The 19,782-nt window shown below is 41.6% G+C and overlaps 1 protein-coding gene across 9 annotated transcripts in view; it reads left to right on the top strand.

Annotated features, from left to right (window-relative positions):
• The window catches only part of LOC102967166 (transport and Golgi organization protein 1 homolog), a 44,777-nt gene extending 40,807 nt beyond the window's left edge, over positions 1–3,970 (top strand). For 6 of the 9 annotated variants that reach the window (XM_042972055.1, XM_042972056.1, XM_042972054.1 and 3 more), the window contains one exon: positions 478–1,063. In XM_042972055.1, coding sequence (XP_042827989.1) covers positions 478–689 — 212 coding nt within the window. In that variant the 3' untranslated portion in view covers positions 690–1,063. Of the gene's footprint in view, positions 1–477; positions 1,064–2,113; positions 2,253–3,798 lie in introns of those variants that run through there. The other 3 variants (XM_042972061.1, XM_042972063.1, XM_042972062.1) reach the window with 2 other exon arrangements.
• Positions 3,971–19,782: the final 15,812 nt, after the last annotated feature.

A 19,782-nucleotide genomic window follows, 5' to 3' on the forward strand; every position in this document is an offset into this window, starting at 1 on the left:
TTTGCCGCCATAACCACATTCCTTGAGTTTCTCTTGATCAACATATCATCTTTGTGTCATTTCCCACACGCTGTGTTGGTACAGGTGTCTCTTGTGGAGATGGAATGGGGCTGTAGACACAAAAGCAGACATAGGGCTTCAGCAGATGTGTGCTATACACAGTCCATGTGCTGGGCTATGGGAGGCATGAGGCTCAGCCTAATGTGTATCTGTCCAGGTGAGCCACCAGCCATCCGTAGTTGTTTGATGAGTTATGAAAACACCTGAGCGAGGGCGTTTATGGGTCTTCATCAAGGTTTAGGGGTGGTTCTCCCCTTTGCCTTGGGATCACCTGAAGCATGTGGGGCTACCCTCTGTATGTGACTTGGGATCTGACTGGGCCAAAGAGTTTAAGATGCTTGAGGAATGAGGGGAGGGTTTGTTTTTTTAATCTCTGCACAATCTCCTCAAATCAGAATAAACCTCCATCCCTTCTAGGGCCTTTTGCAGATCCAGAAGTTGCTCCTGTGAGTGAGAACAACACAGACTCTAAAAGGGCCAAGAAGGATACAGTAAACACCGTGGCCGTTTTCAGTAAAACTCTTCTGGGAAACTCTCATTTTTCTGTTCAGTGCTCTCTCCTGGCACTGTGTCTGTTTTGTGTGTTGTATGATACGTCTGCTTGTTTTTCTTATTTTCCAAATGCATAACCTTAACCCAAGTGTCTATGGGCTTCTCTATTTTCTGCCTGTCAACTCCTTATAGTAAGTTTAGAAGCCAAACGTATTTAGAGGTGAGGACCTTAGGACTTTTCCAGTGTGTTCCTGGAAATAACCCAAGTAGGATGACCCCACACGCCACCTGGAAGTCTCCTGGCATGCCTCATATTCCCTGGACCTCCTCAATGTGGAATCATTGCTCTTGCTCTTTCTTCCTTTCCTGTTTCTGTCTAGGGGATTAACGTGTTCACAAAATCTAAGGTTATCCTTATGGTTCGAAAATGCAAACTGCCTTCACTCCAACTTATATTTTTGTATGTGTCATTTAGAGTGGTCTTAGACAAACTAAATTTCATACCCATCACCCTTCAGCCTTTTTTTTTTTTTTTTTTTTTTTTTTTTTTTTGTGAATGTGCTGTCCAGAATCCCTTCAGGTGTGCCCTGGGTATAAATACTCTGAACTCTTTTTGTGACATATTTGTCCTAGAAAACATGCACTGGAACATGAGTGGTGAAGAAGAGAAAATCCATAATTACCTGCATTGTAATTCCCCACTGTGTCCTTTATTTGTGTTCCCATGAGCAGGTTCTCTTGTGTCCTGGGTCACTCTTACAGGTGGAACATGGGCATTTACAGCAGAAACGAATGTGCATTTGTGATAATTCTGTTATTTAGAATTTCAGCTCATTTTTTCTAGAGGACACAATTACCTTGCAAATTGTACTGTACTTAAACTGAGAAGTACTTCTGAATTAAAATAAATTAGCTAAGCTTAACTAACATGTATAGATAGGTAGCATGGTTCTCTAAGAATATGCATCCAGATGTTTTTCAGGACCTCAGGATCCCCACCCCTCTATGTGTCTCTGTGCCTGTGGATAGCACTTCTAGAGAGCAGAAGACCCCATTGTCGGGAGAGAAGCAGATTGGGCACAGGCGGGGGCTTAGAGGCAGAGCTTTGAGCCACGAGGGCTATGATTCCATGTGTGGAGCCCGGGATTGTCATTCCTTCCCATTCAGAAGTTCTTCACTTACAAATAAGCAGCCTCTGTGGTGGAGGGGGATGAGAGGTGGCGGGTGATCCTGGACTCAGATGCCTTCCTATTGGGAATATGCTATTTTGTTAATTTGGCATTCACACCATATATCCACTAGGACAAGAGCCTTTGCTGTTCTACATTTGCAGAAATGTGAGGACACTAGTTTATCCCCATAGCATCCATTACCCACCCCAAAAGCTGTAAGTGGAAGCCAAAGTATGGGTAGAGGCTCCCTGGTGCTGATGCTGCCCTCTTGGAACCTGGTGGGGGGAAAGCTGGCCGGAGATGAGCACTGCTTCTTTGGGTTTCCACTTTTTGCTGGTGTTGATGCTCTGTTCTGTCCTATGAACACCGCATTCTTTTCTGTTCTGCGGGCCATTATGGATGCAAGAGGGCCTGGTCCTTTCCCAGGATGGCCTTGCAGGCCCTACCACATGGACCACCCTTCATCACCAGCCAAGGGCTGGGGGCCACCTCCCCCTCCTCCACCAGCTCCTCCACCTACTCCATTTGGTAAGATGACCTGACCTGGATGAGTGACTGGTAAAGCACATGCATCTTCTTCATGAAAGACTTGGTGGGAATGACGTAATGATGGTTCTGAGTCTTGGCAACCCACCTGCAAACCTGGCTGAGGACACTTTCCCATATCTCAAGTTTCTCAGGACTTACAATACAAAGGGCTGTGTCATTTCCCTGTAATGCGGTGAGCTATAGGTTTCTCTTGTCAAAAAGAAAGAGGATGTTTACACAAAGGCAGAGGTATCAGAGGTACTGGTGTGTTTTTTACAGACACAATGTTGTGGGTTCTGTGAAGGATGAGGTGCACCCCTAAATTTAGGTGCCTCAGGTGTCCTGTGTGAAATGGGGCACATGCGTTATATGACACAGACCTTGTGATCACCATAATGGAAGCACCAGTGAAGGAATGGGGGAAACTTGAATCACACAGGAATAGAAGGAAAGTTGTGGAAGGTAAGCAGAGTTTGAGGAGGTGTGGAGGAGAGGGTGTTGGGGACAGTAGGTTGGAGTTGGAAGCCATTCCTGGCAGGGCCCACAGCCTGGGCAGGGAGCTTGAGGACAGCAAGAGATCTGCAAAGAACTGCTTCATGGGTGCAAGCACAGTGTACAATGCGGTCATCATCTCCAAAATGTCAACTTTACCGCAGTGCACATAGTTCATAATCTAAATACAGTTTGTTGTTTCCCTTAGTTTTCTGAAAGGTCTGGACATGTATGCAAGAATGTGCTGGAGGTTTGGGAAATTAAACTTGGTCTTAGGAAATGCCTAAGTTTGTGTGTCTCAGTGAGACTAAAGGTGAAGACAGGTTGTAGATCAGCTGAGCGTCTTCCTTGGCCTTCAGCCTGAGTCCGACTGTTAGTGGGGATTCAGGGTTGACCAGAAGCCACCCCTGCTGGACTCCTGTCACCACACACCTGCATCTGCTGTCATCACCCTGCCTGCAAGTTTGCATCTCCGAAACTTCCCTCACAATATCCTGAGGCTTTGCCTGTGTTCCTGCTGTCTCATCCCTAATACCAGCTCCCAGTGGAGCCATCTCAGAACCTCAGCTTTGTTATCTGAGAAACAGGGATAGTGTTGGGTTCTGAGATCAGTATGATGAAGAGGTGACGACCACATAAGGAATTTGGAAAATAAACGGGATGAGTGGGCACTCACCCTCCTTAGTGTGTAAATGAATGTATCTCCACACAGAAGCTCATCAAGAGATGTTCATTCAATTCCATTAAACTAAGAGTATACTGCCTGAGGCTGAGAGATTGGCAATCCCTGTTTCAAAAGATACAGCAAAGACCCCTGTGTTTTCCCTATTAGAATCCAGGTCCTACTTCACACAGGAGGAAAAGATAACTCTGAGAAAGTGTACATTCAGGGATCTATATCTAAGACCTGAAGACAATCATCTTCCATTACCGGTAGACACACAGATGCAGCCACACAATTAAGTGTTCATCCAAGGTATATTTTCAAGGACAAAATGCATAGAGGAGAACAGAAGATCCCATTGCTATAACCCAAAATCTCTTTGCCTTTCAGGACAACTTGAAGTTTGAAGAGGACTCTAAACTGTGACCAATAGGCTGTGGCGATGTGATATATTTAGAAAAGTTGTCTGATATGCGTATTTGAATGAATCCTTTCCCTGACCATTCCTGTCCCCTCTATTTTGTCTGTCCTCGTTTCCTGTAATAAACCCATCATAGTTCTGCCTCTGTGTCAGTGTCTGCTTCCAGGAGGACCTACGGTCATTCTATTTCGATGCACACAGTGTGACTCCTGTATACACTGTCACAAACAGGTAGAATCTACAGTAATAGGGGCAGAAGACAAGTCATTATTTGAATGGTATTGACTGCACATGTCCCCCTGGATCCTTCTGGGGTGGTGGACACAACCTTCATGTAGATCTGGTGATGGTTGTGTTCACTCCTCAGTAGATACTCACAAGCACACGGCACCTGCTAGTCACAGTGGTGTGTGGTGATCAGCAAGACAGCCATCAGTCCCCAGGGAGTGGCTGATTTCTGATTGCAAGAAATGGATGAGGGGTCAGCAGTGTCTCTGGTAGAACAATGAGGAAACCCTGCATTAATCCAGGTGTTGGGGACTTTTCCCACCTACAAGCTACCTCACAGTAGCACTAATCCAGGTGGGAGCTGAGGTAGACTAGTGGTAGTAGTTTTTGGGGTGAGTCTTATGATGTCCCATATTTCTCCCAGTACGTTCTTTTTTTCTTCTAATTTTTGCAATGTTTGTTTACTTTTTTGAACGAGAGAGAAATACAGAGCACAAGCAAGGGAGGGGCAGAGAGGGAGAGAGGGAGACATAGAATCCAAAGCAGGCTCCAGGCGCTGAGCTGTCAGTCCAGAACCCGACCAGAGGCTCAAACTCAGGACTCACGAGATCAAATCTGAGCCGACGTCAGACGCTTAACTGACTGAGCCACCCGGGCTCCCCTCCTCCCACTGCTTCCTTAGTGAGGGATGGGCAGGGCAGAGGTCCATGACATGATACCCGTTCCTTCCTCACCACCATGGAGGAGTTGGTTGTAAGCATCTGGCTCTTTCCAGATCCTCAAACGCCATGCATTCTTCTCCAGAGCCCCTGACACCTGCAGGGCCCTCCTTTCTCCCAGGTTGTGGAGGTAACCAGCCCTCCAGCATCGTTGGGATCATGGCTGGGCCACCAAGGGGTCAAGGTCTGGCTGTCCACATGCTTCCCGGGAGTGTCTGGGAACAGCAATGCTGCAGTAAACATCATTATGAGCAGCTTCTGTAAAGAGGATTTTCATCCACTGTGATCAGGGCCTGGGCTTAAAACATGACAGGAGAGAGGGGGACACAGATATGTGGTGCCCTGATCCCTGGACAGGGCTGCACAGAACAGAAGGCACAAGGCCTGGGGAGAGGCAGAGAAAGAGACAGGCAGGAAAAGAGACAGTGAGTGGTGGGGGAATTGGGCAAGTCCTAGAGAGTGAGAGAAAGAAACAGAGGGAGACAGGGGTAGGGAGAAGCAAAGACAGAAATGAAGCACAGAGGAAAGGACGGAGCTGGTCACAGTGTGCGGAGGGGGCTATAGGCCACGCAAAAGGGGCTCTGCGAAGATGCTCTTAGGGTTGGAGGCAGAAAGGGTAGGACACCTGGGCATTACAGTTCCCTGAGTTCAAGGCTCCAACCTCACTGGGGCAAGCTGTGTCGAGGCCATTGCCCCTGGGAAGATGGGTCCCCCTCATTTTGCCTGGCGTGTTGGGGCCCAGTCTCAGGAACGGTCATGGAGAGAAATGGCTTGAGGGAGAGCATGCAGTTCATTAGCAGGTAAAGTCCAGAGTGTGCCCCATGGGGAGGTAACCATGATCTGTCTCCGCCACTTGCCCCAGTCCCTGCTCCATTCCCCACTGCTCCAGCATGACCTTCCTTATGTTCCACAGCCAGGCGTCAGGCATTGTGCTGCCCCCAGAGCCTATAGCCTGGAACTGGCACAGATGGATTATTGATCTCAACCAAAAGTATTTGAGAATAAGGTCCATATTCTCCTTCTAGCACTACTTATGTGCAACATGATAGGGGGTTGCTATTCTTACATCTACTGCTGGTCTCAGGATTCTGGATTGTAAGCGAGCAGTTTAAACCACCACAGCCTTCTCTCACATGAAAGGAGAAACCTATTTCTTCACCCAGCCTTCCTCTGATTGTGAAGAGATGCCATTTACTATTCGAAGGCACAATTATCTGAGTGTCATGGAAATTATTTCGTCTGTCTTCATCCCTGAAGCACCTTTCATTGAAAATATTACCCATATACAGGCAGGAAATTTATAACAGATGCGTAACTCCCTCTAGGTATGCATTCTGACCTTGTCACATTTGTGTCATGAAACATATTATTGACAACTTGAAAAATAAGCTCTCAACGTCAAGATGGTGACATTAGAGAATGTGGTATAAAAGGAATTTCATATGTTCTTATTAGAAATAATTTTTTTAATGAAGGAAAATTTAAAATATTGTCAATTTTTTATTGAAATATAGTGGGCACACCATGTTGTATTAGTTTCAGGTATACATCATAGTGATTCCGTGTCTATACGTTATGCTCTCCATATACCTACACAAGTGTAGCTATCATGTGAAAGCATGCAACACTTTATTATAGGATTGACTATATTCCATAGGCTGTACCTTGTATCTCAATGACATATTCATTCCATAGCTAGAAGCAGGTGTCTCTTTCTCAAAGGTGGCAATTTTTTATTTAACCCAAGTATTTTGGTGGTAAACACTATTACCTGTAGTTCAGCATGTGTAAATTTGTAGTCTGTATTTCTTTGAATGTTGCTTAAAGCGTTACAAATTATTACATTAATAAATTCGGTTTCGTTCTTCACTCACTAAACAGGAGAAGGAAAAGATTCTTTTTGGGTCCCAGGCCCTGTGACTCAGACCCATTCTAATCTGGAGAACAGGCTTAACTGGACCAGCTGCACCCTCAATACTTTCAGCTGAGCGGCCATGGCCTTGAGCATTGCAGGAATTCCCACGGAGGCCAGCAGAGGGCGCGCACGCACCGCGAACAGGGAGGGGCCGGTTCCTTGCGCGCTCAGCGAAGGCCGGAGAAGGCGCCCAATTAAGCTTTTCTGATCCTGGGCGGCTCAGAGCAGGAAAGGTTCCCGTTGCTTCTGAGGACCCAGTGCCTGTGACTGTGAGCAAAGAGCCAGAGCTGGGTTTCCAGCAGGTTCCGCCGCCGGCCTCGGGGAGACCCCGGACGCTTCGCAGCAACTTGGCGTCTCCTCAGTGGTGGGGTGAGTACCGAGGAGCGGCGCTGGGTAGCTTCCCCAGAGGCACCTGATGGTCAGTGAGCTGCTCAGCCGCTTGCATTTTCTGGGCTGTTCCATGGTTTGTTCCTCGTTTTCCCTGCCGATATTTGAACAAGATGTTTTTCAGTCAAGGATCCGTGGATCAGGGGGTCCTGCAATGCCACGTGAGGGATGCTGGGGTTGGTTTGTTCCAGATTCAGGCTTGTTTTGGGGGGAGAAATCCTGACACAAATTTGGAGGAATGGGAGCAGCATTCAGTTGGGTAGTGAAGACAGGAAATGTTGACTCTCAGGACCTTCTAGAAGAATGAGCTGAGACCCACTTTCCGAGTCCTGCTGGAACCAGAGACCGAGGTAAAAACACAATGTGCCCTCCACATCATACATGCTTTTATTAATTTTCAGTGGGAGTTTTTTCCAACAATGTTGTAGTCGTTGAAAACAACTGAAAACCTGACACTTAGATTGTGTCATGAACCTCCCGTTATTTGAATATTCAGTATTATTCCTGCAACAGAATCTGTTACAATTATCCTTTCTTGTCTTCATTGGAAGAAATCTCATCAATAATACCTTAAAAACATACTCGTTACCTTATTTCCTTTTCAGTTGAGATTTGGCATGTTTTCTAATTTCTCAGAAACTCATGCAAATCTGAAATACTTTTAAATTGATAGCAGTTTTTACTAAAAGCTCATTCACAGGATCCCCCTGTGACTACTACTGGTCAAAGAAGGTAGCAAGACCACTTCTCAGTGTAGGCAAGATTGTACTAAGCAAACACTGTGAGTCAGTTTTAGAAGAAAACGCCTGATGTTATTTTGTCTTTATTAAAATTGATGCTTATATCCCCTGTTTGATACATTTCCACTTTTTAAAATTTTTTTCTGTTTTGCTCATTTCTCATTCAGATATTCGTAGACCTGACTGAGTTTTACATTCACCACACATAGTTTCAAGGCTCCTTTCTGTCCCTGTAAGAAAGAAGACAGACGTTGTGATGAGCGTGCAGCTTTCTGTAACTTCAAGATTTGTTTTTGTAGGTGTCTGTTAACTTTTTCCAGCCAGTTGAAAATACCATCCCACCTTGAGTAGTTCCATAAAAAATGGAATCTCTGTGCACCAGTATGATTTCATTTCATTATAGTTGATTTCTTCATTTGATATCTTATGTGTATGCATATTAGATGTTTTAAAAATGAGAAAATCCCACATATAATTGAATTTGAAAGAAAATTTATATCCTAAATGTAAAATTATAAGATTTGCATATTGAATTCATAAATGTAGAATTTTTGCATGTGAAATTAGGGTTATTTTCTGAGAAAGATGCCAGGGAATAACCATTTCGGGGGAAAGAATGGCAAACAGTTTTTATATGCCTGCCGTAGTTACTCAATTATGTATCTGTTTATGAGCAATTTTATGACAATGTCCCATTTTTCCAATTTATTAATGATTTCATAAGCTAAGTATATCACTTTTTATTCCAAGATTATAAAACTAAATCTTTTATCTTCTATTGCTGTAAGAGTCTTTCCATTTTATATTAATTTTTAACATTCAATTATATTAATTTTTTAACCCGATGTAGTTAACATCGGGTTATATTTTCTTCAAGGTGTATAATATAATGATTTAACAATTCTTATATGACTCCCTGCTCCTCACCATAAGTTTATTCTTAATCTCCTTCCCCTATTTTTCACCCATCCCGACACCCACCTCTGGTAAGCGCCAGTTTCCTCTCTATATTTAAGAGCCTGTTTTTTGTCTGTCTGCTTCTCTCCAATTTGTTTCTTTGTTTTGCTTCCAAAATTCCACGTAGAAGCGAAGTCATATGGTATTTTTCTTTCAGCACAGAGCCCAACGAGGGGCTTGATCTCCAGACCTGTGAAAGCATGACCTGAGCCCAAACCAAGAGCCAGATGCTTAACTGACTGAGCCACTCAAGCACCTGAGGTGAATGACTTTTTAAATGCATTGTTGGATTTGGGTTACAAATATTTTCTTGACAATTACTGTATCTATGTTCATCATAGATATTGGCCTGTTGTTTTGTTATTGTTTTGTAATATCTTTATCTGGCTTGGTATCAGGGTAATGATGGCATCATAAAATGAATTTGGAAACTTGCCTTCCACTGTCATAGTTTGGAATATTTTAAGAATAGGTATTAACTCTTTAAATGGTTGAAAGGATTCAGCTCTGAAGCCATCTGATCCTGGCCTTTTGTTTTTTGGGAGTTTGTTGATTACTGGTTGAATTGGATTGCTATTCATCAGTCTGTTCAAATGTTCTATTTCTTTCAGGTTCACTTTTAGATGTGATGTTTCTAGAAATTGATGCATTTCTTCTAGGTTGTCCATTTTGTTGGCATATAATTTTTCATGAAATTCTGTTATCCTTTATATTTCTGTGATGTCTGTCATGATTTATCCTCTTTCATTTCTGCTTTTAGTTGAGTCCTCTTCTGAGGGGAAGGGGGATGAGTCTGGCTAAAGGTGCATCAATTTTGTTTATTCTTTCAAACTATGAGCTTCTTGTTTCATTGACGTCTTCTGCTGTCATGTGTCTATTGGCCATCTCTGTATCTTCTTTAGAGAGAGATCTGTTCATTTCTTCTGCTCACTTTTTAATTGGATATTTTTGTGTGGGTTTATTTGCATTCTTTGTATATTTGGGATACTAACCCTTTTTTGGATATGTCGTTTGCAAATATCTTCTCCCATTCAGTAGGCTTCCTTTTAGTTTTTATTGATTGTTTCTTTTGCTATGCAGAAGCTTTTTATTTTGGTGTAGTTCCAATAGTTTATTTTTGCTTTTATATCCCTTGCTTCAGGGGACATATCTAGAAAAGTGTTGCGATGGTAGTTACCAGAGACATTACTTCCTGTTCTCTGTTCTGGGATTTTTCTGGATTCATGTCTCACATTAGGTCCTTAATCCATTTGAATTTATTTTTCTGTATAGTGTAAGAAAGTGGTACAATGTTATTCTTTTGCTTATAGCTGACCAGTTTTTCCAGCACCATTTGTTGAAGAGCCTGAGTTTTCCCATTGGATATTCCTTCCTGCTTTGTTGAAGATGAATTGAACATAAAATTATAGGTTTATTTCTGGATAATTTATTCTGTTCCCTCAACATATGTGTTTATTTTTGTGCCAGGACCATACTGTTTTACTGCCTACTACTTCGCACTAGAACTTGAAGTCTTGAATTGTGATCCCTCCAGCTTTGCTTTTGTTTTTCAAAGCTTCTTTGGTAATTTGGGATCTTTGCTGGTTCCATATATATTTAGGATTTTTGTTTTAGTTGTGTGAAAAATGCTGTGGGTACTGTGATAGAGATTGCATGAAATCCGTAGATTCCTTTGGGTAGTGTAGATATTTCAAAAGTATTGGTTCTTGCTTATTTATTTATTGACTTAAAACATTTTTTAATGTTTGTTTATTTTTGAGAGAGAGACAGAGCGTGAGTTGGGGAGGGGCCGAAAGAGATGGAGACAGAATCCCAAGCAGGCTCCAGGCTCTGAGCTGTCAGCACATGACCTGTTGTGGGGCTCGAATGCAGGAACTGTGAGATCATGACCCGAGCTGAAGTCGGACACTTAACCAACAGAGCCAGCCAGGTGCCCCCAACTTTTAAAAATTTTTGTAACGTTTTATTTATTTTTGAGAGACAGTGACAGAGCGTGAGTGGGGGAGGGGCAGAGAGAGAGGAAGACACAGAATCCCAAGCAGGCTCCAGGCTCTGAGCTGTCAGCACAGAGCCCAACGTGGACCTCAAACCCACACACGTGAGATCATGACCTGAGCTGAAGTTGGAAGCTTAACCGACTGAGCCACCCAGGCGCCCCTGCCTCTTTCTGTGCATGAGCATGGAATGCCTTTCCATTTATTTATGTTGTCTTCATTTTCTCTCATTAGGGTTTCACAGTGGTCAGAGTAAAGGTGTTGCACTTATTTGCTTAGGTTTATTCCTAAGTATCTTATTATTGTATTGTTTAAATGTAATTGGGATTGTTTCCTTAATACCCTTTAGTGTTTTATTATTATTTTATACAAATGCTACTGATTTCTGCACATTGATTTTCTGTCTTGTGACGTTACTCAATTCAGGTATCATTTCTGGTAGTTTTTTTTGTGGACTCTTGTGAATTTTCTATATAGAGTATCACGTCATCTGCATGTGGTGAGACTGTACTTCTTCCTTCCCAGTGTGGATTCCTTTTTATTTCTTTTTGTTGGCTAGGTGCTTTAGATAGGACTGCCAGTACTCTGGTGAATACAAGCAGTGAAAGTGGACCTCATTGTCTTGTTACTGACCTTGGAGGAAAGTTCTCAGTTTTCTCCACTGAGTACGATGTCTGCTGTGGGTTTACATAGGTAGACTATATTAAGCTGAGGTATGTTCCCTCTAAACCTGCTTTTACAGAGTTTTAATAATGAATGGGTGTTGTACTTTATCAAATAATTTTTCTGTGTCTGTAGAAATGATATGTATTTTATCCTTTCACTTATTACTGTGCCATAGCAGTTTGATTGATTTTTTTAATATAAAACTACCCTTGCATTCTGGAAGTTATCCCACTTGATGCTGATGGACGATTTTTCAAATGTGTTGTTGGATTGTGTTTGCTAAATCTTGGTTGAGGACTTTTGCATCTGTGTGCATGAACAATATGGGCCTGTAGTTTTGTTTTTTCATGGTGTCTTTATACCTGGTTTTGGAACAGGGTAATGCTGGTCTCATAGAATGAATTTGGGTCTTTTCCTTCCTGTTCTGTTTTCTGGCGTAGTTTGACAAGTATAAGCATCAACTTTTCTTTAGATGTTTGATAGAATCTGCCTGTGAAGTCCTCCAGTCCTGGTCTGTTGTCTGTTAAGTGTTTTTTGATTACTGAGTCGGTCTCCTTGCTAGCAAATAATCTGTTCACATTTTCGATTTCATCCTGCTTCAGTTTTGGTAGGTTTCATGTTTCTAGGAATTGATCCATATATTCCAGTTTGTCCAGTTTGTTGGCATATAGTTTTTCACAATATTCTCTTAAAATTGTTTGTATTTCATGGTGTTGGTTGTTCTTCTCTGTGATGGTTATTTATATGAGTCCTTTCTTTTTCCTTTTCTGATTAGTCTGGCTAGGGTTATCAATTTTATTGATCTTTTCATGGAAGCAGCTCCTAATTTCATTTATTTTATTCTACTGTGTTTTTAATTTCTATATCATTTATTTCTCCTCCGCTTTTAATCATTTTCTTCATTCTGCTGTTTGGGGGTTTTGTTTGTTGTCCTTTGTCTAGCTTTTATTGTTATAAGATTAGGTAGTATACTTGAGTTTTCTTTTTTTTTTTTTTTTTTGTTTCTTTTTCCTGAGGCAGACCTGTATTGCTGTAAATTTCCCTGTTAGAACCACTTTCACTGCTTTACAAAAGTTTGGCTTGTGTTTTCATTTTCATTTGTTTCCATGTCCTTTTGGATTCTTCTTTGATTTCTTGGTTGACCCATTGATTGTTTAGGAGCATGTTATTTAACTTCCGTGTTTTTGTGCTTTCTCTAGATTTTTTTTTCTTTTTGTAAACTTATACTTTCATGGCATTGTGGTATGAAAAGAACATGGTATGACGTGGATCTTTTTGAATTTGTTTTGTCTTGTTTTATGACATATTTTATCTAGTGTGGGGAATGTTCCATGTACACCTGAAAAGAATGTGTATTGTGCTGTTTTAGGATGGAATGTCCTAAATTTATCTGTTAAGTCCATCTGGTCCAGTGTATCATTCAAAGTCACTACTTACTTGTTGATTTTCTGATTGAATGATCTCTCCATTGATGTAATTGGGGTGTTAAAGTGCCCTGCTATGTTTTTGACTGTTTTATGTATTTGGATGCCCCCACATTGAGTGCATATATGTTTACAATTGTTCTTTTTGTTGGATTGTACCTTTTATTATTATAATCTCCTTCTTTGTCTCTTGTTACGGTTTTATTTTTCAATGTTTTGTCTGATGTAGGTATTGCTGCTGCAGTTTTCTTTTGATACCCATTTGCATGGTAAATGTTTCCCCATCCCATTGCTTTCTATTTGTAGGTATCTTTGGTTGTATAATTTGTCTCTTGTAGGTAAAAGATAGATGGGTCCTATATTTTTATTCATTCTACCACCCAGTGCCTTTTATTATTAAGAGAGAAAGCACAGGCATGGGAAGGCATAGGAGTGGGGAGGAGAGAGAGAGAGAGAGAGAGAGAGAGAGAGAGAATGACAATGACAATGACAATGACAATGACAATGAATCTTAAGCAGGTTCCATGCTCAGTGCAGAGCCCAACATGGGGCTCAGTCCCATGATCCTGGGATCATAGCCTGAGCCAAAATCAAGTGTCAAAGTCTCAAGCAATTGAGCCAACCAGATGCCCCTATCTGTCACCCAGTGCCTTTGATTTGAGCATTTAGTCTGTTTCCATTCAAAGTAATTGATAGATATGTACTTGCTATCATTTTAGTACTTGACTTTGGTTGTTTCTGAATCTTTCTGATCCTTTCTTCTCTTTCTCTCTTTGATGGTTTGCTGGGTTTCTTTATTAGTACATTTGGAATTTTTTCTCTTTATTTTCTGCATATGTGTTAGTGATATTTGATTTGTGGTATATAAGTTTGTATATAACCACTTCTGTGTATAAAAGTCTATATTAAGTTGATGGTTAAGTTTGAAGCAGTTCTTACTGCTCTCCTCCCTGTGTTGTAGATATCATATCCCTGTGTATCATATTACACAGCCTTTTATATCGTGAGTATCTTGACTGATTTTTTTACAGAAATTCTCATTTTCATTGCTTTTGTGTTTCGCACTTTAATACTGTCACTTTAGGTGTTTCTTTTCCACTCAAAGAGTCCCCTTTAACATTGCTTGCAGGGGTGGTTTGTTGGTTGTGAATTCCCTTAGTTTTTATTTGGGAAACTCTTGATCTCTCCTTCCATCTGAATGATAGTGCGCTGGATAGACGAATCTCCTTGGCTGCAGAAGTTTTCCATTCAGCACCGTTAAGATACCATGCTACTCACTTCTGATTTAAAAGTTTCTTCTGAAAAAATCCAGTGATAACCTTATGGTGTTTCCCTTGTAGGTAGCTGTCATCTTTTGTTTTCCTGCTGTTAAAATTGTCCTTTTTCACTACATTTTGCTTTTTAATTACGATATGACCTGGTGTGGATCTGCTTCTATTGAATGTATTGGGGGTTCTTTGTGCCTCCTGCTTCTGGATCTGTTTCCTTCCCTGCATTAGGAAAGTTTTCATCTATTAGGTCTTCAAATAAGTTTTCTGGTTCTTTTTCTCAGAGTTCTGACAATCAGAGATAGGACAGGAAAGACCTATCGAAGGTTCTCTGATGAGTCACTGGATTTTCATGTGTGGAGGAGAGATTTGGGGCTCAAACGAACAACCTAACATTAACTTCAAAGAACTAGAAAAAAAACACACAACAATCTAAGTCCAATGTTCTCACAATGGAGAAAGTAATACATATGAAAGTGGACAAATGAAACTGAGACCATGAAAGCAATAGAAAATATGAAGAAAACCAACAGTGGGTTTTCTGAAAAGTTAAACAAAATTGACAAGACTGTATATAGACTATGCTAAAACAGAGAGAGGACCCAAATCAAAAAAATTATAAATGAAAGAGAAGACATTACATCTGATACCACAGAAATATTAAAGGAGACAAAGAGGCGACTGTGGTGAAATTATATGCCAGCAAACCGACTATACCTAGAAGAAATGGATAGGTTCTTAGAAACACACAACCTACGAAGACTGAATCAGGAAGAAATAGAAGGTCTGAACAGACCAATTAATGGAAGACTGTACCAATACAAGAAGATAACCAATACAAGTAAATTGAATCAGCAATCAAAACTCTCCCAGTGAAGAAAAGCCCAGGTGGATTCACTGGTGAATTTGACCGAACGTTTGTAGAAGAATCTAACAGCAGTCCTCTTACCAATTAAAGAAGAATGAACACCACCAAACCCATTTCATGAAACTGGGAATTACCGTGTTAGGAAGCCAGAAAAGGATGCTACCTGAACAGAAAACTATAGGCCAGTATCCCTGTGATGAATATAGATGAAAAATTCTCAATAATATACAGACAAATCAAATTCAGCAGCACATTAAAAGGATCATTTACTGTGATGAAGGGGTTTTTTCCCTGTAAAGGAAGGATGTTTCCGAATATGCAAATCAATACATGTGACACCTCACATAATTGAATGAAAGAAAAATCAACCAGAAACCATACTCTTAACTATAAATAGCAAACTGAGGGTTACTAGAAGGGAGGTGGCAGGGGAATGGGTTTAATGGATGGATGGGCTAAGGAGGGCACTAGTGAGGAACACTGGGTGTTGTATGTAAGTGATGAATCACTAAATTCTATACCGAAACTAATATGACACTGTATGTTAACCAACTAGAATTTAAATAAAAGCTTGAAAAAGTAAATACTAAATAGTGTAAAAATTTAAACCAAAAATAAATAGATAAATTTTAAAAATTAAAAAGAAAACTCATATGACCATGTCAATAGAGAAAAAAGATTTGAGAAAATTTGGTATCCATTTGTGCTAAAAAGAAAACTCTTTAAAAATTCAGTGTAGAAGAAACATATCTCAATATAAGAAAGTCCATGTATGAGAAGCCCACAGCTAACATCATACTCAACAGTGAAATGGTGAAAGATTTTCCTCTAAGATCAGGCACATATGCCCTAGATATGTGAAGGGGATTGGGTGATGCAGGCTTCTGGTTATGGAATGAACAAATCACAGGTAGAAGATACAGCATAGGGAACATAGTGAATGGTACTGGAATAGCCATGTATGGTGACAGATGATAGCTACATCTGTGTTAGCATATCAGAATGTATACACTTGTCCAATCACTACGTTGTACACTCGAAACTAATGTAACATAGTGTGTCAGCATTCCCAGATAAAATGATTTTTTAAAATAAGGTAAAAGAATGAAATAAAAAGCAAGAAATTCAGTAAAGTTGCAAACTAGAACATTGCCATACTAAATTCTGTAGCATTCCTATACACTAACACCAAATTATCTAAAAAGAAGTAAACAACAACATTTTAAATAGCATCAAAAAACAATAAAATATATAGGAATAAATTTAGCCTAGGAAGTGAAAGATCTCTCTACAGAAAACTATAAAACGTGTGTGGAGAAATGGAAGAAATTCAATTTGGATGAAAGAAATGGAAGAACACACAAGTCAGTGAAAAGTGATCCCATGTTCATCTTTTGGAGGAGTTAATATGGATAAAATGTCCATACTATCCAAAGCCATCTAGAGATTCGATGCAATCTCTACCAAGACTCCAGTGCAATGTTTACACAATTAGAGAAACATATCCTAAAATGTATTTGGAACGACAAAAACACCCCAAGTACCCAAAGCAAGAAAGAACAAAACAGGAAGATCACACTTCTTGATTTCAAGCTGCATTATAACATTAATCAGTTATGTCACTGGCATAAGCACACACACAGGACAATGGAACAGAAATTGAGAGCCCAAACTAAACCCATGCATACACGGTCAAGTAGTATTTGACAAGGGAGTCAAGATTACACAGTGGAGAAAAGAGGTCTCTTGAATAACTGGTGCTGGAAAAATTGGATATTTACATGTATAAGAATAAAGCTTAGAACCTTATGCTAAACCACTCACAAGAATTAACTTGAAATGGATTAAAGATGTAAATGAATGATACGAAACCATAATTCTTCCTCATTATTTCGGCTCTTATTATGCCAAGACGGAGCTGTTGAGGTGGTGAAGGGCTGAGTGGAGAGTAGTCCTGGAAATAGATGCCTGGGAATGTGGAACAGACTTTCTTTAGTAGTCTGGAATTCTCTCTCTGATCCTCTAGGACCGGCCACTTCCTTCCCTACATTTGCAGACACAGCGAGTACTATGCACGCTGCCAGCAATGTAGTGCCTTGTCTCCTCAAACTCCTAGAAGCTCTCGGTGAGGCCCAATGGGAAGGGTGGGGTTTTGTGGCACTGATACTGCCCTGTTGAAACCAGATGGAGGAGAAGGAGACAAGTATTGTTCCTGCTTCATTGGGGTTCAGCTATGTTAGTGTTGTGTTGGTGTTGGTGTTGGATTTTTGATCTTTTACCCTAAACACATCTCAGAAATTTAATTTCTGTCCAGCAAGGTCAATGTGGCTACAAGAATATTTCCTCCTTTCCCAGAAGGGCCCTCCATTCCATACCCCATGGGTTGTCCTTTATCACCATCCTGGGCTCTGGGCCACAACCACCTTCTCCACCCTGGTGGCCTCTTGGATCTCACTCTCCACCTCCACCTCCACCTCCACCTCCACCTCCACCATCTGGTAAGATGATCTGAACACTATGAGTTGACTTATAAAACACGTTTCATCTTTTTTCTTGTTGAGTGTCTGGAGAAGATGCAGTGATGTCACCACAGGGCTTTCAGGTCAGCCTGACTGAGGACATTGTAACATTCTTCAAGTTTCTCAAGACATGTATGAAATGGGCTGTCATTTCTACATAGTGAGCTGGGCAGCCTGTGTCTCTTATAGAGAAGGAAAGAGGCCTTATACAGGCTGACAGACATAGCACTCCCTACAATGTGGCTTGTACAGAGACCATGCGCTGGGCTCTCTGAGGGATGAGACACACCCCTAACTTTATTTCTAGCTAGTTGAGACCTGAGCTGTTCACAGCTGCTGGATTAGTTATAAAAACACCTGAACCAGGGCCCTGTGGAACTGACCTCAAGGGACAGGGTCAGCTCTCCCTCTTGTCCTCAAGGGTCACCCGAGTCACCTGAAAAACCCTCTGCCCCTGGTAAGGGACCCGAGAGTTGGAAAGAGTTGAATATAATGAAACATGTTGCGGACGGTTTGTTTTCCTTCCACGAAGCCTGTGCAAGTCAGAATCAACCTCCATCCACCTCCAGCCTTTATGAGACCCAGGGTGTGGTGCAGCTCCCAAGGGGAACATCAGTTGTGTCTCTACCAAGGATGCAGAGAAAGACAAAGTAAAATCTGTTGCCCTTTTCAGTTGTAATGATTTCTGGAAACTTTTATCTGGCCTGGTCTGGTTTTCTATGTCCTATGGTATCTTTACTATTTTATTTGCTTCTTCCTCACAAGCCTCCAGGCTTCTCCAGTTTAAGATCATCACGTTAGCTGGTGCCTCTGGAAGCCACAGGTGCGTGGAGGCTGAGGGCCACGTGGCTCTCACTTTGTGTTTGTGGAAGTAACTTGAGGAGGATGACACTTCACTCCACACTCAAGTCTTCTGGCATGGCTGACTCCTTCCGCACCTTCTTTACGTGGGGTTATTATTACCATTTTCATTTTTTCCTGTTTCAGTGTAGGTGATGAACTTGTTCAGAATGTCTGCTATGAGCCTCGTGACTGGAAAAGATGAAAACTCTTTCCAACTTTGTATTGTGTGCTTTGTGCAGTGCCGACTGTTCTTAGGTAAATTTCAGAATTCATTACTGGTCCTTCTGTGTTGGTCAATGTGCGATAGAGAATTTCTCCAGTTGTCCAGTAGGTGGAAACACTGAATTATCAGAAGCGGCACATGTACTCGAAAATGTATGTCGGAACTGCAGTCATGAAGGGAGAGAATCGGTGATTACCTGCAGGGCCAGTACCTCACAGAGTCCTTCAGTTGTGTTTCTATGAGCAGGTTCTCTTGTATCCCGGGAGCTGTTGTAACTGGTACTTTGTCTCATGATACCTTATGGGAGTTTTACACCTGAAATCAAGACATGTTTCTGTTACTTCTTTCATGTAGAATTTCCACCTCCCTTGTACAATGGGACAAAATAGCTCTGCAACTCATATTGTACTTAAAATCAGAATTACCTGTGAATTAAGATAAACATACCTGAGTCCAATGAGTGTGTACAGGTAACGTGTTCCTCTTAGAAAACACATTTCCAGTCCCCCCTGCAGGACTCCATGAATCCCCATCTCCTCAGAGGTCTCGGTGGCCTTGCAGAGAAGATGCCTTTGGCAGGGGGGGAAACAGAGCAAGGACAAGCATGGGCTGGCAGGCTGAGCTTTGACCCTGGGGTGACTCTGTATCTCTGTGGTGCTGGGCTTTTCATTCCTTCATGTTCTTTCTGTTCTCAATGTGCAAATAAAAAGTCTGCAGATGTGGTGGAAGAGGACACCATAGGGGTCCTGGACATAGATGCCTTCCTCTATGGAATATGCTCCTTTATTAGACTAGCATCAGTCTTCTAGAATAGGATGCCTTGGCTTTCTGCATTTGTAAACACGGGCAGTGATGTGTGGATGACCGTAGTTTCTCCTCATGGCATCTGGTACCTTCAAGCTATAGGTGGGACCTCATATGAGGGTAGAGTTTTCTGGTACTGATGCTCTGTTCTCGTAAAACCTGTGAATGAACAAGGAGCCAGGTGCTGACATCTGCTTCGTTGGGTTTCAGCTCCTGTGGGCGTTCTGCTTCTGTCTGTCATACCAATATACCAGTGCCTTCTGTTCTGTAGGTCTCTATGGATGCAAGAGGACCTCCTCATTTACCAGGACCACCCTGCAGGCCCTTCCCCACAGTCCCCCCTTTATCACCATTCATGGGCTCTATGAGCCACCTCTAGCCCCCTGGTGTTCTCTGGG

This window comes from Panthera tigris, chromosome E3 (assembly GCF_018350195.1).
Source record: "Panthera tigris isolate Pti1 chromosome E3, P.tigris_Pti1_mat1.1, whole genome shotgun sequence".
NCBI lineage: Eukaryota > Metazoa > Chordata > Mammalia > Carnivora > Felidae > Panthera > Panthera tigris.